Source organism: Pteropus alecto, unplaced genomic scaffold (genome assembly GCF_000325575.1).
Source record: "Pteropus alecto unplaced genomic scaffold, ASM32557v1 scaffold156, whole genome shotgun sequence".
In the NCBI taxonomy this organism is placed as follows: domain Eukaryota; kingdom Metazoa; phylum Chordata; class Mammalia; order Chiroptera; family Pteropodidae; genus Pteropus; species Pteropus alecto.
In genome coordinates, this window is record NW_006437746.1 from 463,245 (window position 1) to 491,068 (window position 27,824).

Genomic DNA, 27,824 nt, shown 5'->3' on the forward strand with positions numbered 1-27,824 from the left:
TACTGTGAGGAACCCGATCAGAGCACTTAACATATTTATAATCTTATATTTATTTATATAAATCTTTGATTAATCAGTTCTCTACCACTAGACTATCAGGTTTGCCAGGGCAGTGAGAATCTCTGGTTTTGCTCACAATATACCCTAACATCCAGCCCAGGGTCAGGCAACTAGAAGGTATTCAGGGAATATTTGCTGGATGGATGATTGAATGCTGGATGTAGCCATGCCAACGTGAAATATTTGCTTATATATATAGCCTGAGAACTGAGGAGATGACTCAACCTAAAATCTTATTTTATAACTGGGGAAACTGAGACCCAGGAAGATAAAATCACTTCCTCAAGGTCACAGAGCTAGAATAAATGGACTTCAGGTCTTTCGAAAGCCTTGTCAAAAAACACAAACACAGAGCCTGGTATATGGTCAGACTGAGTTACCATGACAGGCTGCACACGAAAGGCCTGTTTCCTAACAGTAGCAGCTACCAACCCGCTACAGATACTTATGCAGCTACCCTTGGACTTCCCATGTGAGAACTCCCATGGCAGCCCATCCAAGGACGTACAAGGTGTATTATATGTACTGAATGCCTGTTGCCTAGTTTGATTGGGATCAATGACATTTGCCCTTTTTGAGCTATGGAATGTAGACCCATTTTTATTTTCTTGGTTCTGTCAAAATAGTGTTTTCCACCAGCATCTGATTCAATAAATTTGTTTTGGAGCCACCTGCTAGCTAGGTGCTATCTTAGGTACTAGGGATACAATACAGTGACTTAAAAAAAATCTATCAGCCCCGTGTTTAGATTTCTCATTTGATCTGAACACATATAATCAAAATGCCCAACTTAAAAAGGGCTTTAAAAAAGGCTTAGCCAACTGCCCTTCCCAGCCTGGAACTAAGACGAAGGTTATGTTTTCAGGAAAAAGGAGACCAGAGAAGAGGCAGCAGGGCCTTGAAAGATCAAATGGCATGGTTTACTTTGTCTCACTCTGGGTTCGTTTCACGTGGACTCTCTTCTACAGAAGAGAATGATGACAGTTAAATCATAAGCCTAGGGCAACTGTTTGGATGAATGCCAAGGACTGCAGCTAAAGACCAGCCACATGAGATCTCCTCACAGTGAGAAGGGCACTCTCCTTAGTCCTCCATTTGTAGTAAGGAAGCCTAGTGTCAGCGAGTTTCAGTCACTTGCTCAAGGTCACATGACTAGGAATTTGCACGTCCAGAAATTGACCTCACATCTCTCTGACTTCAATCTACTTTTTCTGTCTTTGACTCCACGTTGCATCCATAGAAGATACTGGAAGAAAGTTGGGGAGGCAGAATACTACACTAGGAATCAATGTGAGAAGAAAAATCTGATTTGTTAAAAACTGTAGTGTTATTGTGGGAGCTGGTGATTCCCTAAACCTATTTGCAAAGCTAACTTAATCAAAATGGGTAAGGGTGGTTTGCCAATTTGGTGACGCAGAAAATCGGTGCTAACTGGAGACCTTTAATAGTCATATTCATTCTCTCTCTCTCTCCCTCCCACTCTCCCTCTCTCTCTCTTTCTCCTCCTCCCTTCCTCCCTCCTTCCTTCTCTCTCTCTTTCTTCCCTCCAGGAGGAAGCTTTTTTGAGGCAAACCTGGAGAATGAAGGAAGTATTTCAGGAAGTGAGTCAACATTTTATAAGCAGTCGGAAGGTAAGATTGCTGAAGAGTTCACAGCTAATGGGAAGTTGGGAGAAGAGAAACACCTTCCGATAGTCAGGGTCTCCCAGTTGCATTGTATGTAACCACTGGATACAGCTTCGTTTCATGTATACGGCTGTGTGGGGGTCTCCATGGGTCTTCTTGTTATTGCTATCTGTATGAATCCATCATCAAAATAGGTCAGTCTATCCGAGGCCTAGAGAAATACATTCACTACCCAACCACTCGATACTTACTGATCAACCACCGAGTGTTCCGTAGCCAGAATAGAAAAATCAATATAGGTGTGCAATTCATATTAAAATAGTCTTATAAAGGATGTATCATTTACTGATTAACTCATACTTTTTATTATACCAGTATCATAGTCCCTTAGGGCAGAGGTTAAAGGCAAAACAAACTTCTAGTTTGACATAGAACCTTCTCCAACACTTCAGCTCCTTCTCCGGAGTCCTGGGCCATGAGGACCAGCGCCTCCTGCATCTCCCCGATTCTTGGCCCCCGCAGCTCTTCTGTGCATTCATCTACTCTCTTTCGGGGGCACCTTCCCATGAAGGTTCTGTCCTTTCTCATCCGTGCTGTGTGAAACTTCTCCTTGGGCTGCCGCACACCATGATACGGCCTCAGTGTGCCACTATTTACTGCTGAGCCTGAAATCCCCAGCCCTGATTTCCACCCGGAGTTCTAGACTTTGATTCCTAATGCTTGACCATCAGGACCTGTAAAACCCCCAGGGATCTTAACCTCAAGTTGTCCTCATCATACTCCTCAGCCACTTAGGCCCACTGTCCCTGCTTCCACCAGTTACCCGGGTTCCTATCAGCTCCATTTCCAATTTGATCCTTTTCTTTCTATTCCGAACCCCATGGCCTAAGCACCTCCCTGCCCTCACCGCTCCCGTATTAACATCTCAGTGACCCTCTATATCAGTCAGGGTTCTCCAGAGAAGCAGAACCAACAGGACACACCTACACGCACGCACGCACGCGTGCAAAGAGGTTCATTTTATTTTAAGGACTTGGCTCACACAATTACGGAACCTGGCAAGCTCCAAGTCTATAGAGGAAGGCAGCAGCTGGCGACCCAGACGGGAGGTGATGCTGCGGTCCTGAGGTAGAATTCCTTCCCAGGGAAACCTTAGCTATTGCTCGTAAGACCTTTCAACTGACTGGCTGAGGCCCACTCACGTTTTTGAGGGTTCTCTCCTTTACTTCAAATCTGTCATTGTAGATGTGAACCACGTGTACAAAATACCTTCATAGCAGCACCTGGGTTGGTGTTTGAGGCCATACCTGGGTACAGTAGCCTAGCCAAGCTAGCACATAGAACTAATCTTCCTTCCATCTGAGTAGTGTTCTGAGCTTTGGTCACTCTACCTTCTTAACCTTTTACCCTTCCCTCACACCCCACCACATTTTCTCTCTAAAACACCTTCCCGAGTCTTCATTTTCAGCAAACACATCTTCAGTGCTCCACATCAGCCTCACCCAAAACTCATAAACACGGCATCCAGAGCCTTTTTTTTTTTTTGGTTATAGTTCCAGGCTCTGGCCTTGTAGGGGCCCGTGGAACGTGGTAACCATCCCTTTCACAGGATCTACTACACACCTCTTAGCAGTTCGTTTACTTCTGCCTCTGATCACTCAGTAAGTAGCCTGGCAAGCACATGAGAGCGTGGACTCAGCTTGTCCGCTGGGGTCCTCTCGGAGCATAGCACTTGGGAGGAACTTGGTAAACATCGATTCAGGGAGAATTTGTGGAGCACCTCGTCTGTGAAAAATACATCGATGGATGTCAAAGAAGAGAGGTGCAATGTGTCTCTGTGGACCACTTCGTGTGGTGACGACTTAAATTTTATGGCCCTTGATTATGGAAACATTGGGAAACCTGTGTGTCCAGTCAGAGCCCTAAGCTATGTTGCCCCTTCATGGCTGTCGTGACTGTCATGTCAGCCTGCAATGTACTCATCGTTTGGCTCGATCACTTTGACCTTAACTGAGTTGGTTTTGGAGATTTTATTTTGTTTACCAAATGCCACTTTCTGCCCACATTTGTGTCTTCAGGAGCCTAAGAAGCTTGAATTAAGTTTTTTTAATTGAGGGATTGATTCATTAATGAATGGGTGTATTTACACCTTGTCTCATTCTACAGAGAATTGGAGGTGGCTTTCAGGAGAATTGCATATGTTAAATAATGCATGACTAGGAGATTATAAATGGAAACAGGAGGAAAGGAGTCACAGGCATGCAGCCCTCGCAGACCTGTGTGCTCGTGCCCAACGCGCACTGGGCTTCTGGGTACACGGAGAGGAATGACAGAAATTCTCCCTCTCAAATAAAAAGCAAAAATCCAGTACCTCGAGGAAGTGGAACTCTTCCAAGTACGCAGCTCCAAAAAGAATTTTGTCACCTGCAGAAGTCCTTTGACCTTTGGATATGTCCTCTCATTTGTTGCCATATACAAAAAATATGGTCACTAAAATACGAGAACATTATTTTTTTAATCATGTTGGCTCGTATCTTTTTTTATCACCTTTGTGGTTCGAATCAAAGGCTTTGGAGACAGACAGTCCTGAATCAAATCTCAGGTCTCTTTCTATCTCTCCGCGTAACCCCAGGCAAGTGACTTGACTTCTCTGTGCGTCAGTGCTCTCATCTGTAAAATGGTACCTACTCAGTGGATTGTCGTGTGGATTAACTGTCATCCTGTATGTGACACTCGGCCTGCCATCCAGCCTGTGGTCGAGCTCGGTGAAGTTGGCCAGCGTTATTGTATTGATAGTACTGATGTAGAGTCTAAAAACTTCGTTCACGAATTTTGTGTTTCCATTAAACCATATGCACAGCCTAGTGCCCTTAGAATATTTGATGATTTTTATCCCTGTCATCACAATGATACAGGATATGCACAAAATAACATATAATTTTTACTTAGGATCAAAGCATGCTCTCTGAGAAGGACCTGTGGGAGGGCGTGGACTTTCTGGCTTCGAGAGAAGCAACCCTAGAACCTCAGATGGGTGTCCAGCCAAGGGGGTAACAGTAGGGATCTGAAAAGGGTTTTGAGAGGAAGAACCCCTGGACCGGGCCTCAGGGTCGCCAGGAATCAGCTCGGTTACAGAGCAGGGGACCAGAGTAAGAAAGAACAAGATAATGGAGTCGTGAAGAGAGAGATGACAGCTGTCAAAGAATCAGTGTGTTGTGTCTGGGGCAGGGCACGTGACTGACTTGCGGGAGGCAGTGAGGTGGGTGAGGAGGGAAAGGGGCTCGTGTGCAGGGTAAGCGGTGTGGAAATTACCCCAGAGTCCCTGAAAGACTTGATCAGAAGAACTTAAAGTAGACCAATCATTTTACTTGTCTTTCCCTTTCAAAAAGTGATCTATGTTCTGTTTCCCGTCTAGGACACAGCATGATGGACACACTGGCTGTCGCCCTACGCGTGGCTGAAGAGGCCATCGAGGAGGCAATTTCCAAAGCAGAAGCCTACGGGGACAGCCTGGTACAGCCCCCCTCCTCCTCTCTGTGGGGAGGTGTGGGTCAGGGCGGCGGGGAGAGAGTGCAGGTCGTCAGGAAACCAGCGTCACAGGAGCAGTGCCCCACCTCCCCCTGCATCTGCGGTCAGGACTCCCAAAAAGTGATGCTAAGTCCCCCAAACCCATCCCTAGCATGAGATCGTTTTCTTCCCTCCCTCTGCAGGACAAGCAGCATGAAGCCAGTTACCTGCGGGACCACAAGGAAGAGCTGACTGAGGAACTAGCCACAACGATCCTGCAAAAGGTAAGTGGGCCTGCGTGGCATCCGATGCCTGCGGTTTACCTGGCCCAGAGCAGGGCCTCGGGTAAGCTGAAGAGCCGCCCTGGGCACCGTTGTTTTAGGCACCGTTTCTGTGCCTTGGCACCTTTGCCTTCTGTGCTCTGGGGGCTAATACAGAGGGGTTGTGTTGTACTGTGAAACCTAAGCCAAGGGATGGAGTGTGGCTGCCTTTGGGGACTGAGCTAGTGGGTGAGGAGCCAGAAACTCCGGACTGAGCAGGCCACTCACTGTCTTGCTGTTTTATAGGCTTCGTGTGTGTGTGTGTGTGTGTGTGTGTGTGTGTGTGTGTGTGTGTGTGTGTGTGTTTTCTCACACTTCTCAAATAGTCTGTTGCTGAAGAAGCTTTGCAGCCATCCCCTGCTACCTCTGTGCCCTGAGTTGTCCCTTACATGGTGTATCAGTAATTACTACTTAGAAACCAACCATCCCCAAACTCGGTGGCTTTATACAGGATTATTTCTATGTCCTACAGCCAGTTCTCCAACCCCGCCTGGGTGTCCTGCAATTCAATTCAGGTCTGACACTAACCACTCAGCGCGGACCCCACAAGTTAAGGGCTCAGTCCCACAAGACTGCCCCCACGTCAGACACCAGTGTAACTCAGGTATCCCTAAGTTGCTATACTTCTCTTCAGCCTGCTACAAATTCAGGGATCCCTATGACCCCCCTCAGGTTGGATAATTTGCTAGAAAAATTCACAGAACTCTGGAAAGTGCTAAACTTATAATGACCTGTTTATAACAGAGGATAGAAATGAACAGGCAGGTGAAGAGGCACTTGGGACCACCGGGTCTGTGGAGCGGGTGTTTGAGCTTCATGCCCTCTCGGTGCCCGCCCCGCTCCCAACGCATCAGTGTCTGTGCCAGCCAGGAAGCTCCCCAAGGCTCAGGGTTTCAGAGTTTTAATCGCGATTTCACTACGTTAATTGCCTAACTCACTGACCACCTCATGGAACTCAATCTCCGGTCCCTCTCCTGTCCCCAGAAGTTGGAGTGGAATGAAAAGTTTCCTGGTTCACACAGTCAGTTTTTCTAGCCATCAGCCTCCATCTATCTAGTGGCCTTGGCCATCATCAGTCAGCTCATTAGCATAAGAAAGACACTCCTGTCCCTTAAAGAAGTCCAAGGATTTTTGAAGCTCTGTGCCAGGAATCAGAGTCAAACAGCAAATATGTTTTTTTTTTCATTATGCCACAATTGATTTCTTGCTTACGCCTCTGTAGTGGCTTCATCTACTGACTCACGTGCCCACCAGAGGGTTGGGATCAAGTCCATGCAGTGTGGTCACCCTGGGGCCAGGCCGAAGGCACATCGGCTGCTCGTGGCCATGACGGACGCACAAGAGAGCCTGAGGAAGCCAGCGATATCTATTAAGGCCTAGGCCCAGCCCTGGCACCTTGTTATCCCCTCCGTCCTCACATGTCACTGGCCAGAGCAAGGCACATGGTGAACACAAAACCACAGGTGTGACGTACGCCTGACCCTCGAACGATGCAGGGGTTAGAGGTGCCGACAACCCATGCAATCAGAAACCCACGTGTAATTTAAGCCAGCCGTCCGCCTGCGCAGATTCCCAACTGTAGATCGAAAGACACAGTTGTTGCTGAACAATACGGGTTTGATCTGTGCAGATCCACGTTTACATGGATATTTTAAATCTGCATTTGAGTGGACACCCACAGTTCACACCCGTGTTGTTCCAGGGTCGACTGTATGTTCTCCCTGTCCTGGAAGAATGCACAGTCACACACCAAAGAGCAGTGTACACGGAGTGTTGGACCAACTCAGTCTTCCTTTTTGGTCACACTAATTCGTGTCCCTTCTATATGCCACATACAGTCACCCCACCCAAATACCCCCAAATGTCTCATTCAATCACAGTTCAAAGTACATTTAATCCAGATTCAGATCCTTTTAAGCCGGAGACGTATTAGCTAAGCAAACAAGTCACCCGCCCCCACATACCCAACAATATTAGTTAAGCAAAAATGTCTCATTCAATCACAGTTCACATTTAATCCAGATTCAGATCCTTTTAAGCCAGAGACATATTAGTTAAGCAAACAAGTCACCCGCCCCCACATACCCAACATATAACGCTGGGACACAGACAGAAAAGCAGCACTATCCCTCCCACCTGCACAGGTGGGAGGCGCCTGGTCCACGGCAATTCTGAAATCCCACTGGGCACATGGGGCCCGGTCCCCACTCTGGAAATGGTGGCCATACCTTGAGTAGGCCCCGGTCTGTCGCTGGGCATGGCACCTTAGTTCATGGCTCTCCTTGGCTCTCAGCCTTCCTCTTCCTCATCCCATCTGAGCTAACATGGCATTGGTGAATATCCCCACCTTGGTGGCTCAGATTTTTTCTCAGCTGCTTTCTGCCTATAGGAACTTCGGAGCCCAGAGACCTTTGTACGGAGGGACTCATTAAATCCAAATGACTGTGGCTAACACAGCAAGTGGTACAGCAAGCTGAGGCCATCTCTGAGGACTCTTGGCATCTGCCCCCTTCATAGGCCTTCTCGATGCTTCCTGAAATCATTATAGCCAGAGACTCTGGATTGGAGATCCAGCTCCACTGTTCATGAGCTGTGCAGAGGTTAACTGATAACTTAACCTCTCTGAGCCTATTTCCTCATCTGTAAAACGGGGACAGTTATAATATAGAGCCCTTAGAATTATTTTGAGGATTAAGCGAGGTAAAGAATTTAACTGCCTAATCCACAGTCTGGCATTTGGTAGGCATTTAATAAATAAAAGAAGTCATTTGCCTCTTAAAATGATTATTTGCGAACTGTAGAGTGCTGTAGCATGCTCAAGGCGGTAGCTGTACTCTTTTATCGTAAGGCGGGTCTGAAACAGGCTGGCATTCTGCTGAAACTAAGCTCTTACGTGGCTAAAAGAAAAATCCCAAAGCTGGTCCCAGTTACTCCACACAGCTTCCAGAGTCTCTCCAATAACTGGCCCCCTGTGTCACCTGCCTCCTCCCCAGATCATAAGGAAACAGAAGAGCAGAAGTGAGCAGCAAATGGGCGAAGAGCCGGGGTGGTCACAGCCCCAGAGCTGCAGTGCGAAGGCGGCCGACGAGGGCACCACGGCCTCCGCAGGAGGCCACCGCGCTTCCAGCACCTTCTGGGTGAGTCTCTAGGCAAGACCACTCCCCCCCGCCCCCGTGCCTGACGCAGGTGTGTGTCCTTCACGCTCGCCTCACAGAAGTGGGGACACCAGACTTAACCATCTGTGGCTGACGCACGCGCCCGGCAGACCACACCGAGTTCTCACGGGGCAGGTGGGCAAGAGGAAAGCTGAGGAAGAGTGTGCGTGTGACTGGACACCGGGAGGGGTGAGGTCGGAGAGAGAGAATAACCACAAATGGCCCATGGAAGAATGTGGAGGTGGCTTTTTACGCAGACACCAACTTGGGAAAAATGAAGATGTCAGTAGGCATTTTTGTAAATTCATTCTGGAAAGAGTTGTACTGAGTCCCGTGGGATTAAAAAAAAGAAAAGAAAAGCTTTGTCAGGGAGATCACTTGCTTTTCTGAAACTGAGACGTGACAGCGAGAGAATTGCCACTGCTGTGTGAGTCACCACAATGGTCACATCTAGACAGAGTCAGGAAGTCGTGCTGTGGATCTTAGGCTTCTTGTCTGTCAGCCTAAAATTAAGCCACAGAGCACAGTGGCCTTCCTGTGACCAGGGGTCTGGGCCTGCTCACGTCTGCAGTAGATTCGCCAACCCCATAAAATCTTTGTTACCTGTTGTGTCAGCCACCCCAGCAGAGGATGTGCGCAGTGCCGGGAGCTGGGCCTTCTCTGCAGAGATTCAGCAAGAGATGGAGAGACTGGATGGCAGGAGGGTCTGGATGGCAGGGCTTGTGTTCTGTCAGCTGTCGGTCCCCATGGTCATAGCACCGGAAAGAGTAACACACGGGTGCAGTTGAAAACTGGAAAAGTCAGATGGGGGAGAGCAATGCCAAGTGTTTACCCTGCTCCTCCCAGAGCGGGGGTTCATCCCCTACCCGGACAGGGTTTAAAAGGGCATGCAGAGCTGCCACGCGTTCCAGAAGTGATGGTCAGTAGCCTCACCTGCATAATCTCTCCCCATGTCCTCGCCAGCTGCCAGATGCGTGGGGGTGACAAGGAATATCTCTGTGGCTTTATCCGAGATTTAACTTCATTGATTTATTGGCAGAACCTTCCCTTGTCAACATACTGTCAGCTTATTTTACTGCTGTTGTCATGTGCTCCAGCATCAAGGGGAACACAGTAAAAAGAGGACTCATCCCTGCCCTCTGGGACTTTATAATCTGATCAGCAGAACGGGAGGGGATAAGATAGGATGGGTACCAGGCAGTTCACAGTGGCTCTCAGTGGAAAGGTCAAGTCTAGAAATGGAACTGGCATTCAAAAAAGGGAGAGGCCCCTCTGGCGGGTGGGAGGGGGCGCGCACACATGACCTTCAAATAGTCTGTTATTCAGATTGTTCACTAACTCAGACCTGCCCTCCAGGGCTCAGGCTACATGTGTGGCATCACCCTGTGTTTGGGGAGGCTTTCTGAAATATTTTCGGCAAACCAAAAGAGTCGAGCTTGGGAGTCTCTAGAAGGTGAAAATCCCACAGCACCCCAGACTTGGCCATGAGCCTAGGGATCAAAGTCAAGTTCAAGGAGCTTAGGTTCTGCGTCTGGCACTTCTGAGCATGGGATTTTGGATTTGCCCTTACCTGTGACCTTGAACAACTGTTTAGTTCGCGTCTGTAAAATGGAGATAATAGGAGGTGCCCCAGAGGATGGCTCTGAGGAGCCCTCATGCACAACACAGCCCTTCCTGAGCTCCTGTGTGCACGGCGCTGCACTCAGGGCTGCAGAGACGGGGGGTCCTGCAGATCCCGTAGACTCCGCCATAACCTAGTGACAGGACCCACCGCAGACACGAAAGCCACAGAGAAACACAGGCGCACATCCCGGCCATCATTGTCCAGAGGAACCAAGAGGGTGGAGGGGAGAGAGTACTGGGGCAGGTGGAAGTGCGGTCGCGGGAGCAGGCGGGGGAAGCCTCCCCGAGGAGATGAGAGATGTGGGAGCAGTGAGGGGGAGAGTATCCCGCAGAGGGAGCTTGCACGGAGGCTCCGCGCAGGAAGCTACGAGCATGCTCAGTGCATAGACTAGCGATCGTAGGTCTGGAGAACGGTGACTAAGTGAGAAGTGGATGCTGGCCTCTTTGCACATAGGTGTCACCCCCTAAATGATAGCTATGGTTGTGATTATCATTACCTTATTTCTACATTTCACAGTCAAGGCCACTGTGTCATCAAGGTACCCCTGTGAGTTATGAGATGACTCTCGCCGTGTTTTGCTCAGCTCGGCTCCAGGCGCAGACAGCAGGCGCTGTCCCTGCGTCACTGACCCGCCTGCTCTCGTTCACAGGCCACCCCGTCCCCCTGCCATCCAGGCCCCACTCCCCTTCCTCCCACACACAGTCGGAGGGCCTCATCTCGCTCCTCGCCCACTGTCTCAGTTCACAGTGGACGTCTGGCCGCTCACTGCATTGCGGGCCGTCCTCCTCTTCTCCCATCGGAGGCTGGAAGCTCCTTGCCTGACCCTGTCCTGCTCCCCCATGCACTGACGGGACCTCACTCCCCAGAAACACCCTCTCCCGAGGTGTCCTGTTCACATCAGCTGGCTGCAGCTCTGCACAGTAACTGAAGTTCTCATGCAAACTCCATGAACAAAGAGGCACGGGAGTCCATGGAAAACTTGACTGATGATAGCAATCGTAGAGGGATTCCTTAGAAATAACGTGACCGGGACCTTCTTTTATATAAATTTTATATGCACACATTATTTCATTAGATCCACGTGAGAACACCCTATATTATCCCCATGTTACAGAGGAATAAACCAAGGCCTAGCTAGTCTGGGCCGCTGGACCTGAGTGACGGGGCCAGGACCAGAACCCAGGTCTCCTGACTCCGGGTATTTCCTACATTCTGCTGTCTCCCGTGTCACTGGATATGAAGTACCCACTTTCCCATCAGACGTTCACCTGGTCTCCTCGTCTGTCTATGGCTAACCCTGGAAACGGTATCCCTGCCACCATATAGAGACCGGAAACACTCTGTGTGTGTCCTGGAGACACGGGACAGTGGGCTCCGGCACCGCGAGGCACAGCAGTGGGCATGGCAGCGACTTCTGCTACCGGCTCCCCCTCCCACAGCGGGACCTCGGAGGCCTTCATCCACACTCAGCCAAGCTCTGGCCTAAAGCTGCTTAAGATAAAGCTGCTTAAGGTGGCACTTCCCAAGGGGACCTCGCACTCAGCCCCTTAGCTCACTGGAGAGACTCCAGTCTGCCTAGGACTGAGTCACAGCCGTGGGCTGTCTTCACTGAGGAAGACGTTTAGAGGCGGAATTCAGAGGCACACAGGATTCCCGTTCGGGTTGCTAAAACAAATTTCTCTCAGGGTTTTCTTTTCTTGTCAGAAACATGTCTTGCCAAACGCCTGCTTCCCACACGGCAGGATCTTCACGGTGGCTTCAACACCGATGTAGACAGAGCTGATGCATTTCTTTCATTTTTATTTTTTTTTTCCTGGCGCGAATAGCAGAATTTGATTTATTTCTAGATTTGGGTATAGAATAAGGCCTAATGGAAGTCTCTCTGGTCCTAAAGTATCCTCAAATCTCTGATGAACAGAGCTGTGCTAGCCATGTCTGCTTCCTTGGGCCCCAGTCCACCTTTGTGGGATGGGGTGGGAGGGAACCTGGAGGTTGTCGTTTGTAAAAAAGCCCATAAAGGACATTGATACACCCCTTGGGTAAGCGTATTTCCTGCCATGACACTTCCACCCCCAGATCCTGTGGCCTGGCAGGGAGTGTGGGCACCTTACCGAAGGGACAAGATCCTTAGTTGGTTCCTGTTACTACAACCTTCATCCTTGACTTGGATGTTTAACCAAGGAGGTCCCCTCCTATCCTGTCCCTGTGAGTTCTCCCCAGGCCATGATTAGCAATATGTAAACAGCATATTTTTCTCAACAATATCAGTCAAGAGACATGACTGCTTTGTCTTTCTCCATCCACACTTGGACTCATTAGAACTGCCCCCAAACAAAGCAGCCTGAATATGGGAATAAAGAGAAATCCATCGTCTAGCTGGGTCTCTAGCACAGTTTGCCCCTTTGAGCAGCTAATATTAATAGATCATGTATGTTCTGGCCTTGGCCCAGCTCTCACAAGCCTAACTTCCCTTGGCCAAGACCCCTAGCCCTTCCCTCCAAGCTTGGAGTGTTTGGTGGGCATCCTGCAGATACAGGTCTGATGGCAGAATGTGCTGATTTGGTCACGGCCAGGACTTGGTTCCCAGGATGCCCATGGAGGAAGGAATAGATCGATGAAGGTCCTAGCAAAACACCAGGCTTCACACCCTGGTGGTAAATGACCATTTTTAGCTCTTGTGTTGGTTTAAAGACAAGCACTGAGATTAGAGCTTTTAAAACATCATCTGGAAGGAGAGCTCGTACCTCACCCAGTGATAAGGTAAGTGATAAGAATCCAGGGATTCCTGATCAGTGATCTTTTTGAAAGGCTTACACCAGTTCTAGCTGTGCTGGGGACAAGGAGGCCCACACACCTCCACCGTTTAGTTCCTGTCCCGTTAGTCTCTAACCACCCATATCTAACAGACCGACAGGACAAACCGAGGTGATAACCCTCAGCCCCTGCACTGACCACCCCAGGAAGATGAGCCATAGACAGACACCCCGAGGGCGAAGTATCTGGACCCCTCTCGACCTTCACCCATCATGTCTCCTCCCTTCCTCAGTTCGTCCTTGTCTCTGTCCTGTCTCCCTCCTCTCTTGCCTTCAAACTTCCATGTAACGTCACTCTCTAGGTCTTGACCCCGGGACAGACACCAGCCTAACTTTCCTTGGCCAGGACCCCTAACCCTTCCCTCTAACCAGCACCACAGCAAGGCCAGCCTGGGACCCTCGAGAGGCGGCCCATTCAGTCGGCAAGGGTCAGCTTCCTCAAGTGCACCACGCAGGGTAGCTGGGCACACTGCCCATCCATGTGGGCTAAGCCGACGCTTTATCCTAGCAACTGATCATAGTCTGTGATGAAGGAGCCTGTGCTGGGACCAGATCCAGGATCTGAGAAGGACTGACCCTTGCCAGGGCCACCGTATGGTACAGTTCCAGGAGCCCTGCTCATCTGGAATACAATGTGAGTGGCACCCCTGGGGTCGTGCAGCTCGGTGAGCAGCTCTAGCTGCTGACGAGGCCCATGTGGGGAGGGGACAGGAAAAGCCATCGGTTAAGGAGTGGGCACCCTGTTTGCCCATCGCATGCTACTCCTTTTAATCCCGCCACGAGGCGGAGATGCAGATATTTTCGGACCCGTTTTATAGAAGAGGAAACTGAGGCTGAAGCTTTAACATGACTTACTTCAGGTCACACGTCTGTTGGCTGGGCATTGAATACCTATTTCCTGCTCCAAAGCCGCTATCTAGCTTGTTCCTCTATGAAATGAGATTCGTGGACTCGGCAGTCACTAAGGTCCCTTTCAGCTGGAGGTTCTAGGTCTGCGCTGTCCAATACAGTGGCCACAAGACACTGGTGACTATTTAAATTAATTAAAAATTAAATAAGATTAAAAACCCAGTTCTTCAGTCACACTAGGCACATTTCAGATGCTCGACTGTGCCTGTGGCTGGTGGCTGCTCCTTTGGACAGTGTTGATATGGACCATTTCCATCCTCCCAGGAAGGTTATTGCACAGCGCTGGCTGGTCTCGGGTTTAGATAAAGAAGTGATAAACAGAGGAAGATAAAGGAGAAATGCCTCCTGACCCTGGCCCGAGCCTAGACATGAGGCAGCTGACCAAGTCTCAGTTCTTGGGGACTTCATGGAAGGTGGCTGTCCCGTCTCTCCACAAGCTGTTTTCACCCTGGATGCAATTCTACATCACCTGCCCGAGCCCCCCTCCAGGTTTCTGAAGCAGAGCCTGAGCATCCATCTACCAACCAAAAGCTAGGTGATGCCAACAGGCGGCAGGTTCAAGGATGGCGTCTTTACGATGCCGCAGGGAGGCTCCCTGACTTACAGGCCTTGGGGGGCCCTCAACTGTGGCCTCCTGGCCGTGCTTCCTCCTTTTTCCTCAGTTCCCCAACATCCTGGGCACCTCTGGCTCAGGGACCGACCGTGCCAAATCCCAGAATGCTGCAGACCACACTCCTTGGGCTTCACTGCAAAACCCAAACTTAATTCATTCTCATGGAGCCAGGATTTCTCATCTGTTCTCTTGAAAGAAAGTTCGGTGTGATTGTTTTTTTTTTTTTTTAATTTCCTCTGGTTATTGTGTGGCGCTCTTGCCAACAGGGGTGTCAGCACAATCCGGCTTTCAGAGCCCTAAGATGTAATATCCTAAAAGGCACTAGCGCAGGGGTTATAATTCATTTAATGCCCGTCTTTGGGGCGCATGTATATAAAAAAGGCATCTCCATAATAACATGGCGATCCCATAGATAGAAGTAATGCTGGCAGCGGGGGCCAGGCAGTTGTGATGTGCCGATGACTAAGACGTGTCTCTGCCCGACTCTCTTTCTCCCTCTCTCTCCCTTCTGTCCCTTTCTATTTTCCTCAGACTTTTTCTCTTTGTGTCTCTATCATTTTCTCCCTGACATGCTCTCTCTCCTTTGACTGACAGTAGTATATAGACTTAAAGTATTTTCTTATTATTGTTATAATCATTGGATGGAATTTAATGGCTATGCCTGTCTCTACAAATACAAAGCAAAGCTATGTGCCTCAGTTGTTGATTCAGCTGACCACTATTTTCGGTCTCAAACCCTTGATGCTAAAAGCATTCTCTCCCTGTTTTCCGTTGTGGGCTCCTTGACAGCAAAGACTATTTTGAAGCCATGATCGGTGCCTCGGGGGGCCTGCCCTGTTGACCATGATGATAATTACAGCAATCAAAGCAACAATGTACCGTTACGAGACACATAGGTAGAACATGCCGCTGCCGCCCATACAGGGGATGCAGAGACAAAGGGTGCAGTTGACCTTGAAGAGCATGATTTCGAATGGCAAAGGTCCACTTATATATAGACTTTTTTCAGTAAATACTGTAAATGTCTTTTATGATTTTCTTAAAAACATCTTCTCTAGTTTATTATACAAATACAGTATACAATACATAGAACATACAAAGTATGTGTCAATTGGCTGTTTGTGACATCGGTAAGGCGTCCAGTCAACCGTAGGCTATGAGAAGTTAAGTTTTGGAAGAGCCCAAAGTGGGACAGGGGTTTTCAGTTGCACAGGAGCTGGTGTCCCTGATTGTTCAAGGGTCAAGTGTCTAACGGCGTTAACTGATGATCACCCTGTGTGTTTCGCCTAGAGCTCCAGAGGGCAGGGCCTGTGGGCTGGAGCGTGACAGCCTGGCATGCGCTTTGTTCCTTTTCTTTCAGCAAAGGCTGAGGCCGAACACAGGGCACGGAAGAGCATGGCCCGAGAGCCAGACAGACCTGAGCACAATCCCTGCCTCTGCCCTCTGACCACCCACGTGCCTTGGGCAAGTTCTTCAACTTTGCCTGAGTTTACTCACGTGCACCGAATCAGACAGAGAATGGACATGTTGCGCTGGGTCACCTATAAAGCTTACCAAATGCTCTTATTTTGACCAAGAGTCATTGAGTGTTTTCTGTGTGCCGGGAAATATACTGATCCCTTTACTTGAGGTAACTGAGGCTTAGAACAGTTAAAGTTTCTGCAGGATGCCACATAGCAAGAAGAGGAGCTGGCATTGACTCACTACCTAACACACCACCCCCGTTAGTCAGGGCTGAAAGAGGTAAGAGGCAGGGCCTCTCAAGTCTATCTCTGCGAGGCTTTGCTGCGTGACGGTCCCGCACCCATGGGCTCCATCATCCATTCCCAGCCTTCCTCCCTTGCATAGACCTGCAGACACTGTAACTCAAGCCAGCCCTTCCCGACATCACCAGCCCCGCTTCTTCCGTGGACCCTAGGGTGGGCAAGAAGAAGGGAAGAAAAGCAGATGTTGGGGGTGGGAAAGAAAAGGGGGACACAGACGGCCCAGCCAGCATTATGAGCAAATAAATTACTCAAGTAACCCTGTCACTTCCCAGGAGGTTGAACTGGTGAGTAAAAGCATTGTTGTGGCGCCATCTACTGGGCAGTGTGTTTGTTGTAACGAATTTGTGGTGAACGAGGCCTGGGTCTCAAGAGCAGCTTTTCTCTGCTGGCTGGAGACTGTGGGCCAGCGGTGTCCTGAGACCTGCTGGAGACAGTTCTTTGGGGCTTTTGTGATGATCAGAGTATAGGTTTTTTCTATTATGAAACAATGGCTTGCCAGAAATAGAAGCCCAGCAACCCCAACTCTCTCATAAAGAACGGAGACCCTATCTTCCCTATTGGGATGTGAGAGGGACTTTTTCACGTCTTGGTCTTGGCTTTTGTACATTGGAGTGCGCTTTTGTCCCATAAAAATGGACCCCAGCCACCTCCTATAGACACATGTGTATGTGCCTAAAATACCATTTGAGCCACTACAAAATGAAACATTAAATATTATTTTCCCTATTTACTTAAAAAAAACTTTTTTCTAAATACTGTGACATTGCCCTGTTATTTGTAAAACTATTTCCCCCCTTTTAAAAGATGCATTTAGTGATTTACAGTGAGAAGCTTAGAGAAAGAACAAGAAAGTTTAAGGTACAGAAAATGGCTCATGTGTGGTTGCAAAAATACTGCACTCGGCAATAGGCTGTCAGCACCGTAAGGCCAGACCTGTGTCTTACAAATATATTCAATCACAAACATGGGACTGAGGACCATACCCGAAAGACTGTCCCTGCCTTTGAGGAACTCACGGTCTGCGGAAAAGCCAACGAGTTGGTGTGTGACTGTCACTGAGTATGGGAGGTGTAACTGGGAAGGGAGGGCTTCTGGCCAGTCCACGTGGGAGGAGTGTCAAGGGTATGCCCCCTGAAGACATGGGGGACTGCCGTAGAAGGATTTTTTTTTCCTTCGTTTTTTAAGAACTTCACTTGTCAATTGACCGTCAGCCTTGATCTGTCCTCTCAGATAACTACTTATCATCTGTCAAGGGTTTCGCGAAATCCTAGATGGTTCCCTGAATACCCAACCCCATGGAAACCTTGGCTGTTCAGGACCCTAGGGACAGAATCAGTGCTTGCCAGACCCTGGGAAAGAAGGAAGTAGCATCAGGCTGCAAGCCACTTTTGTGTGTTTGTGTGTGTTAGCTTGGCTCTTTTCCAAGTAAGACCTTGCCTTCCACGATGTAAGTGAGGATGGTGGTGGACTTCTCATTTCTTTCTCTTGCTCCTTAATTTTATCTAAGAAATTAGTAAAGAAAAAAAAAAACGGATATTTCCGAAAACCCACCCTGCAGCTAGCTCATCCCAAATCCCATTCATTCTGCAGCAAACATTCATGTATTCCCAGTTCTGTATCAGTTACTGAACCAGAGGCTGCAGATGTCGCTGTCAATAGGCCCTTGACTGCCCTCCGTCTCTCAGTCTCATGGGGACACCAGGCAAGAGATGGATGATTGCAGTAGAATGCAGTACAGCATCGGTAAGCATAGAGGAAGCCAGGGACCCCAGCCCAGCTTGGGGAAGGGGGCTTCCACAGACCATGGCCTGTCCAAACTGAATATACACAGAACCTTATCCAATTGATAAGATGAGGCAAGTTCATCCACTCCGGGCCTTGTTGACCTGTGACGCTGCGTTGAAAAGCAGTTCTGGGAGTCCCCCATGCTCTCTTCTGTCATCGGAGAGATGAGAGGCAGGTTATGACCCTGGGTACACAGTTTAGGGGTTCCATATTCTGCAGACCCACCTTCCCCCTAGACTGGCCCCAGGGTCTCCTGGCAGGAAATAGAAGAGGTTGCCAAAGACTCTTTCTGAACCAGAACTGGCCTGCGCCACCCTCTCTAGCAAGGTGTGCCAGGTGCCTAAATTTGAGAGCTCCCAGGCCATGGCTGCAATGATGGGGATGCTGGACCTTGGTCCTCCGCTGTGTCTGTCTTTTCTTAGATGAGCTAACAGTCCTTTAGGGCAAGGCTACTGAGTGCATCGACCTCTCCCCAAACTCCAGTCATAAAGCTCAGTGTCGCCACCCAAATCTCCCAGTGTTGGCGGACGCTATTTTTCTTAGTTATTCTCAAACAGCTTTCTAACACTTTCACTTGCTGTGCGTTTATTGTGTGCAGGGCAAAGTTAAGTGTCCACATCCCTCAAGAAATTAAGTCACTTGGCCAAGGTGTTAGGGCAGAGGTGGTGGTGGAGCCCAGGTCCAGCTGACTCCCGAGTCCAGCTCCGACCACCCCAGGCCCTCTGCCCACAGCTCTCCGAAGACGCTCTCCTTTTGCCTCCTGTTCTTAGCACCTGTGGTAGGAAAGAAAGAAAGCTACCTAGATGAGCACACATTTCCCTGGGAGCGAAGGCAGTGGAGCTGTTGGCGCTGAGGCCTGCCAGCAGGTGGAGACAGACCGCGTAGGGGACGGATCGTGAGCTAGAGACAGGCACTTCGTTTCTTATTGTGGTCACAGATGCTTCCGGTGGCTTTGCCCTTTCCCTTCTCAGCTTCTCAATACAAAAAGAACAAAATGAATTGCCAAAAAAAGATAATTCCTTCACTAAATGACAAAGGAAAACATGGATCTCTTTCTGTTTGATTAAATTCTTTATATATAATTCGAACTTGGAATTCTCTATAGATAATATTTGTAATGTGTGTCTATATATATATAATACATTGTAAACATGTTTGTCAGTCGTTTAAAATCCCAGTTCTCTCACTTCTCCTTAGGTTGGAGTTTATTTTCCATTCTTTAATTCAGCCACTAAATAGGAGCATGTTGCAATAGTTCTAGGCTTGTGGACTGACCATACTTGGCTCACTTTCCTATTGTAGTACTTACATTGTGCTTACTGTTGACGCTGCTGAAACTCAGGTTTGGAGTCTTTGAGGGGAAGATGCTTGCATTTCTTATCACACATAGTTGTCTCTAAGAAAGAGCAGCTAGGGAGAATGGTTGGATAAGCAGGAGCCAAATGAGCGCTGGCTCTGTCTGGTTCCATTACATCTCCGACGCTTTCTAGGAGGCCTGGCTGGTGTGCAATGGAATAAACTGGAACCGTTTGTACCATTATGTGGCATTATACATTGATCCGCAGCTTTTAAGCCTGAACATGAGAAAAGTCTGTACTGTCAGACGTGCCTCTCCGTGCTGTGCAGTGTCAGCCACAAAGCTGAAGGCTTCCTCCCGCTGGCCGTGCCCTGCGAGGTCACTCCCTTCTCCTCTTCTCTCTCCACAGTCTGCGTTCTCCCTCACCAGAGGAGGGGCTCCGAAGACCTCATCGCTGGAGGCAGCGTCTAGACAGCCGGGGAACCAGGCACAGCAGCCCAGGGAGGAATCGGCATTGCCCAGCTGGACGAGCGTGGACAGGCTGGACGACACAGGTAACTGGTTTAAGCAGCGTCTGCTTGGTTTGTGGGTTTCAAAAGTGCAGTTTGGAGGTTTCTCGGCGACCGTGTGGCCGCTCAGCTCTTCCTCCCATCAGTCGGATTGTGTGTGTCTGTTTGAGGCAGCCGAGCTGCTGAGTACACGATGCATAACATGGTCATGTTTTCCTGCTGGGACCAGAGGGACCATGGTCGGCTGCACACTCAGCTGCACAGCCCACTTCAGATGCCTGGAGAATGGCCAGAGACCAGGACCAGGGCGCAGTCTGTGGAGTAGGGGGATGTGTCTGTATGGCCAGGAACACTAATCCCACCTGGCAGGGCCTGGCAGTGTTCAGAGCGGTTTGGTCCCGGCATTGGTCTGGTTGTAAGAGCATCCTTTCCGAAACCTGAAGTCTTTGTCAGAGTAACACTTGCTGCTGTGACAAGTAAACCGAACATTTAGATGGTTTAACCCAATCGTTTTACTTCTCATCACACAACAGTGTCCTGCTGCGGGAGGCCCTCGGAGGCTGAGGCTGCGTCTGCCTTGTCTCTGCTGTCCTCTAGGGCCTTCTAGAGCCCAGTGCTGGGTCATTCACATCCAGCCAGCAGATGGAGGAAGAGAAAATGGAAAAGTCAGTGCACTTGCTTCCTAATCACCTCATCAGCGAAAAGGCGCACACAGCACTTTCACACTCCCTGCCTGGGCAAGAACTAGTCACGTGGCCCCACCTCGATGCAGAGGAGTCTGGGAAATGTGGTCCACCTGGGCAGCCGTGTCCCAGCAACACAGCTCTGCCACGAAAGGAGAAAGGCACATGAGTTTTCCCCCGCCCCGCCAGAGGATGGCGTTGCTGTTTCCTCTTCCCGCTCCTTCTCCTAGAATATCCTGCCTCTACCTAGGGCAATTGAACACACCTCTCAGAGACGCCTCAACATCTCCGACACACGGTCCTTTATAAAGCTGTCACCATGATATCCCTCACAACTAAGCTGAGTCACGTCCCCACAGTCACACACCAGAAGGCTGCCAGATGCTTGGAGCCACATGGGTCATGGCGAGGGCTGTGAAGTCCCCGTGCCCAGGCCACGTAGGTCTCCTGTGCCCCACAAGTGATAGAGCAAAGATGCTCACCCCACGCCACACAGGTCAGTTCCTTCCCCACCTAGATACACATACTTATAATAGCAACTAGGCACGTTTGTCCTCACAAGAAGAAACCATTAAAAATGTTTTCAACCCAAGTTATCTGTCAGATCTAGACCCATTTACTCATCAACAAAAACAATAAATTAGTAGCATAGTATTCATGTTAGAAATATATTTTTAAAGATTGTACTATGACTTCTATAAGGGAAAAGATTTAACTAACGGCTATATAAGTATAGTCTATTGTTGTCATACAAAAAATTAAAAAACATTAAATATTTTTAAGTCATTCTAAAGATTTTCCAAAAGAGATCATTTTCATTTTAACCTTTTAGTACCTACCGGTAGAAACTGCAGAAATTCTATGAGTACATGAAATTTCCTTTATTTATATCATTTTTGTTTTGATTTTAAGTGTATTTTTCCTTTCTAAGTATGCTTTTCTTTTCCCGCTGCTGCCCAGCATATCCATATTCATTCATTCATTCATTCATTCATTCAATTTTTTTCTCTTTCACCATGGATTGAAAATTCTCACAGAGAAGGGACTGTTAGATTCCATAGGACATATGAAAATGTCCTAGAATAGATCTTTAATAAACAATAATAACTACCTTTTAAAAATCACTTTACAATGTACAGAGTCCATCTGTGGGCACTATTTTATTTACTCCTCCAACACCATTACTAAGCACTGTCGTCATCTTGTGTAGCAGATAAAAATCTTGAGGGACAGTGAGGGCAAGTGACTTGTCCAAGATCCCACAGCTGGTGAAGGCATATCTGGTCCTCAGATGCAAACACCATGACTCCAATTCGCAGGCTTTTTCAACTCATGCATGATAATAAGTGTCTCTCTACCATAAAAACAACAGCAAAAACAGCATTTCAGAATTCAAACTTACAACCTGATAAACTTAAAGAATATTAGAAAAACTTCTAAAAGACACTCCATTGCACACAACAGTCCCCCACTGAATTATGAGCATCCTAAATAAATTTGCAGAGGATTTCAGTTTTCAAAACATGATTTTGTGTTCAATCTTCTGTAAAATAAGGCACCCATGTGAAATTAAATTAAAAATAATAATAATAAAAGCACTTACCTAGAAAACTGCTGGTTTTTCTGAGGAATACTCGGCCCTCGGCATGCTAAAATGTTCAGGCCAAGCCCAGAGGTCCTGACAGATGTCTGATACACTTAGCAGGAAGCAGATTACTCCTGGGGGCCGTGGCTCAATCACAGCAGAGCAGAAATGTAGAACGGAGAAGGCCCGGAGGTGCAGGTCCCCTTAGAAGGTTAATGTCCACTGAGCTATTTTCAGCAGTTCTGTTTATACCTCCAGAGCCTGCTAGTCCACAGTTGGCTCAGCTGAAGGAGCCCAGTGGGCTGAGGAAACCACAGCAGCTCCCCTCAGTCTTGACAGCGTGTACGGCAGCTAATGGATTCCCCCAAAACACATTTTCACTTTGTAGACCTTGACTGAGCACCTAAGGCATGCACAGCTGAGAAATAAAGACCAGGGGACAGTCCCTGTGCTTGAGTTATTGTCTGCACGATCATGAAAGAGTGAGAGTGTGGAGGAAGGGGCGGATGGAGGGAGCAGAGTCCCTGGGGGCTATTCCCGGGGAACAGAGAATGTGGTATGGGAGCGCAGGTGCAGCTTTGGGCAGTTCCGAGGAAGCAGCTTGACAGCCAAGGTTTTCATAGGGTTGGGTATCCATGGAGCCATCTGCGCTTTCTCTGAGATAGAAGTTGGCCAACTTCTAGCTTTTCCCAGTGGAACATGGCAACCTGGGATTGTAAAAAGCACGAGAGAGGGGCCAGCAGTGGGCAGAGTCCCACCCCATCATATAGTGGGTGTTGGAAGTGGGTCCAGGTCAATCCCGGAGCCAGGCACACAGTGACATTATTAGCAGCCTTCCCACTGAGAGCCCCCTGCAGCCCCTGGGAACCTGTGTTCATAAACGAGGAGTTAAAATTACTTTTAAAGATTCTTTTAAAAGTTAGGACCTTGCCTCAATGGCCTACCAGAGCAGAGCTAAGGCCCCTGCAGGCCACAAGCGCAGAAGCTGGCATCATAGGGAATGATGTCCTCCAAAGCCACAGGGGCCCTCATCACTCATCCCCAGGGAGTCCTGTAAGATTCCTAATTAAAACGGCTTCTATTGGCACCTGCTGTGCCGGCCAGAGGCCACAGGGCTGGACCAGGAACCCATAGCTGAAGGAGAAGCATGACATCTTACATCCCCAGGCACGTGGGCAGAAAATGTTTCCTATTTGCCTTCAGCAAAAACAAGACAGCAACTTTTACCTGTAGCATGCTGGTCAAGTCTTGGGGCCCCAGCAGATGCTCTGGGTAGAGCTGAGCCTGGTTTAGGCCAATCCAGACCATGACCACAGACTGGAAGTGGCCCAGCCTGCCCCTGCACAGGATTTACAGCTGGCCAAGGGCTTCCACGGCACAGCCTGTAACCAGGAGCTGCCTCAGAGTTGGATAGAGATGCAGCCTGTCTCAACTGGACCAGTTACAGACTCTGTGACCTTTGACAAGTTATTTAACTTCACTTATCTTTGTTCCCTCATCTGTAAAATGAGATTAGAATACCAACCTCTTCCTGCCCCAAGCCCTTTCCAGAATGCGGCATGTGCCTTGGGTTGAAAATAAGCTGAACAGGAAAAAACTGTTATTCCTCCCCTGCTCACACAGAACCCCTCTGTCACCAGTGTGCGGGGCTTTTCCCACACTGCCGATTATCGGACACCGGCTGGGTGTCCTGCAGTTCAGTTCAGTTCAGTTCTGACGCTTCTTAGCTGGAGTTAATGACAGATCCCACAGTTAAGGTTCAGTCAGTCTCACGTGACTTCAGATGCCAATTGCAAGTCCCAGGTTGTCACCTGTACTTTTGACCGACCAGCTATAAATCAGGGTCTCCGTGACCCCCTCCTCAGGTTTGATAATTTGCTAGAACAACTCGCAGATCTCACAGAAACACTTATATTTATTTACTGGTTTATTATATAATAAAGGGTATGGTAAAGGATACAGATGGACAGCCAGATGAAGAAGTACATAGGCCCTGAAGGGTCCTCTGCACAGGAGCTTCTGTCCCCGTGAAGCTGGGATGTGTCACCCACCCAAAAGCTCCCTGATACTATACTTTGGGTATTTTTATGGAGGCTTCATCATGTAGGCATAATCAATTATTAACTCATTTTCCAACCCCTCTGTCCTCTCTAAAGGATTGGGGCAGGGGGCTGAAAGTTTCAAGGTTCTAATCATGGCTTGATCTGTCTCACGACCTCCTAGAGCCACCAACAGTTGCCTCATTAGAACAAAAGATGCGCCTATCTCCCAAAAACTTCCAAGGGATTTAAGAGTTGTGTGTCAGAAACTGGGGTCAAAGACCAAATACTAGCAGGAAACAGGAACTGAGATCTGTGTATGTATGTGCATGTTCATATATACACACACACATACATACACACATACATACATACACGCGTGTTCATGTATATACACACACACACATACATACATGCACATACACACATACATACACACACATACATACACACATACATACATACATACATACACACACATACACACATACATACATACATCATTATTTCAGGCATGCCCTGTCATGAGGCTGTGGTGAGTGTGTTTATAAAAAGTGCCAAGGACAGGGTGTGTTAACCTGTAAGATAGGCTGGGGCAGGTGATGGAGTCATCTCCCACTCAATGAGAGGAAACTGAGGATCTAAGAGACAAAACCGTGGCCCAAGTTCAAAGAGCCAGAACCTGAGGCTGCCAACAGCAGCCCTCTCCTCTCTCCTTCTGCACCCGAGCCAGCCTAGGACAGGAGTGGGTCAGTTAGTTCTCTGGAGACTGAGGTGACCAACTACCTAGGTAGACATTAAATCGAAACCAGACCTCCAAGTTCCTCTCCACCTGTGAACAGTGGGGCCCTGTGAGACCTCAGAGGACTCTTCAGGGACCTTTAAAGCTGCCATCCAATTAGGTGTGCCCCCCTGGACTTCCTAGAGTCAACTGCTCCCCAAGTCCCCCAGGAACCAGTCGTGGGGAAGGGACAGATGGCAACTCACCTTGCTCTAAGGTGGTAACGGCTCTCCCTGGTTTCTCTCTCCTTCCCACCTGCAGACCTGGCCCCAGTACTGCAGAGCCCTGATGGGAACTGGGTGGCCCTGAAGGATGGCACGCTGCCCCCAACCCGCCTGCTGGCCAAACCTAAGAGTGGCACGTTTCAGGCTCTGGAGGTGGCCTCCAGCGTGACATCTGCCTACGATGAGATGGGCTCCGACAGTGAAGAGGACTTTGACTGGAGCGAGGCTTTGAGCACTCTGTGCCCGCGGCCCCGGGGCCTGACCCGGAAGCCCCAGCCTCAGCTCACGCAGGCCCAAGGCTCGGACCAAGGTCCCCTGGCCATCTCTGCCTCTTCCAGGCTCTCCCCCTACCCCGAGGCCATGTGCTCTGACTCGGAGACCTCCTCAGCAGGCTCTTCCCGGGAAGCCGGGCATCGGGCCAGACTGTCTTGGGTGCAGAGGAAGGCCCCCAGGAACCCTGCGGCTGAGAAGATGCGCCTACAGGGAGAGCTGGACGTGAACTTCAACCTCCAGGCAGCCGGCAGGGAGACCTCAGACAGCAGCGAGCCTGAGGAAGCCCCTCACGCTGCAGACCGGAGGGCCAGGAGGTGGAGAAGGGCCCGAGTGGGCTCAGAGGAGCCAAGCAAGGAACCACCTTCCCCCGACGCCCATTCCCAGGATCTGGACACACATCAGGTAATAAAGTGGGTACACGCAAGCGCACACTTCTTTTCCAGTGGGATGTGCCCTCCTCCAGGCATGAGTGCCATAGAGTCCTGAGTTAGAAACCACAGACCCAGAGTCTCATCTTGGTTTTTGCTGCGAAGTAGCTGGGTGACCTAGACAGATCACATCAGCTCTCTGGGGCTCGACGTCCTCCTCTCGGAAATGAGAGCTTAGAGTTCAAAGTGGGTTTGCAAAGTGTGGCCCCCAGACCAGCAGCTTCAGCATCACCAGGGAACTTGTCAGGAATTAGCAGGTTCTTAGGCCTCACCCCAGACCTGCTGAATCAGAAACTCTGGGGATAAGCGTAGTCATCTGTTGTGACGAGCTCTCCTGGTGATTCTGCTGTGCATCAAAAGTTCAGGACCACTGGCTTGGAGTTAAGTGCCTAGGGTCTGGAATCAGCCTGCCTGGGTTCAGACAAGGCAAGGCATCCCTTTAGGCCTCAGCATCCTCATCTGTAAAGTGAGGATAATATTATAACCCACTTCAAAGAATGGTTGAGATGAGTGAATGCAATAACATTTATAAAGAGCTGAGCTCTGTTCGGGACACAGAGCTCAGTCAATGTTATTTCAATATGATGAGTCAGGACTCAGTTTCCTAACATTCTGTGATTCTTGAGTCTACATCACACTTCTCAGAATCCTTAGTGGCTCCGCCTACCCTCTTAGAGAATATGATTAAAGGTATAGACAGTCTTCCTAGAAAAATGCACACACACACACATACTCACACTCTCACACCATTTTGCTTACAATTTTAGGAGTTTATCAACCGGATTAATTTTATGTCCTCTAAATCGTTCCCAGCTCTTTGCCCATATGTCCTCTTCCTGGCAAAGGGCTGCAATCACCATGGACTGCGTTTCGAACTCTGTGGAACCCACTCCGGCCTTCCCATAGCAATATTTTCTAAACTCCTGAGCGACACGCGTAGCCAGGAAAGTTTAAATGGCCTGACATAAGCAATGCGTTGCAGTATTTGAAACTGAGAGTCTTGTGGAGGATATGGTTACGTTGCCTCCGCCTTCTGTAGAGAAATCATCATCATCACTTGCATTGCGATCAACTTGACTTTTTACACTTCTGGAGAAGCCACACTCCCTCCTGGAACGTCACTGCCTCTTCAGCAGTACCCCACTGCCATGCCCTGTGTTCTTAGTTTGGGTTCCACGAAAAGCAGGTCGTGAGTCAAGGATTTGGATGTGGGTTTGTGTGGGAGGAGATCCCGGGAAGCCCACGAGTGAGACAGGAGAGTGAGGAAAGCCATTTAAGGCACACAGTAAGCAACGAGGGCGATCCCACCCGGGACCCTCTGAGAAGCCATGTGGATCACAGCTCAGGGTTCTCCCACTAGAAGACAGGAAGCAGTTACCAAAGTCTCCCATGTCCCATCGGTGGAGCGTGGTCCCATGCAGGGTGGGTATCAACTCCATACACAGCCAGGCTGGCGTGGGTGGTGCCTGAGAAATCTCTCAGGTGGAGAAGAGAGAGACCTGGGCCCAACCAAGGTGGGAAACTGTCAGTGGAGCAGAAACCGTCGCCCACAGCTGAGGGCAACTCGTGTAGATTCAGGGGGACACAGGCTGGGGACGTCACCAGCATGTGCTGCAGTGACTTTCATTAATGTGCCAGCCAGATCCCTAATTGTGGGGCCCCCACGAAGGTAGTTGTAGATGCAGAGTTCCTCGGGTCACAGAATTTGACATCAGTCCCACCTGACCTGTTAATGTATTGCCTAGAAAAAGTCCTTTATTTGGTCTGAGCTCTCCTTGTTTTCTCCTCCGTCAAACAAGATCATTACAAATCTGCCTCCTGGGATTGT

General features: G+C 49.1%; 1 protein-coding gene across 2 annotated transcripts in view; it reads left to right on the forward strand.

Annotated features, from left to right (window-relative positions):
* Positions 1-27,824, forward strand: part of MYRIP (myosin VIIA and Rab interacting protein) — a 240,212-nt gene that overhangs the window by 167,042 nt on the left and 45,346 nt on the right. For both annotated transcript variants that reach the window (XM_015591675.2, XM_015591674.2), the window contains 6 exons: positions 1,611-1,691; positions 5,101-5,198; positions 5,396-5,476; positions 8,506-8,649; positions 19,884-20,028; positions 25,333-25,970. In XM_015591675.2, coding sequence (XP_015447161.1) covers positions 1,611-1,691; positions 5,101-5,198; positions 5,396-5,476; positions 8,506-8,649; positions 19,884-20,028; positions 25,333-25,970 — 1,187 coding nt within the window. The remainder of the gene's footprint in view (positions 1-1,610; positions 1,692-5,100; positions 5,199-5,395; positions 5,477-8,505; positions 8,650-19,883; positions 20,029-25,332; positions 25,971-27,824) is intronic.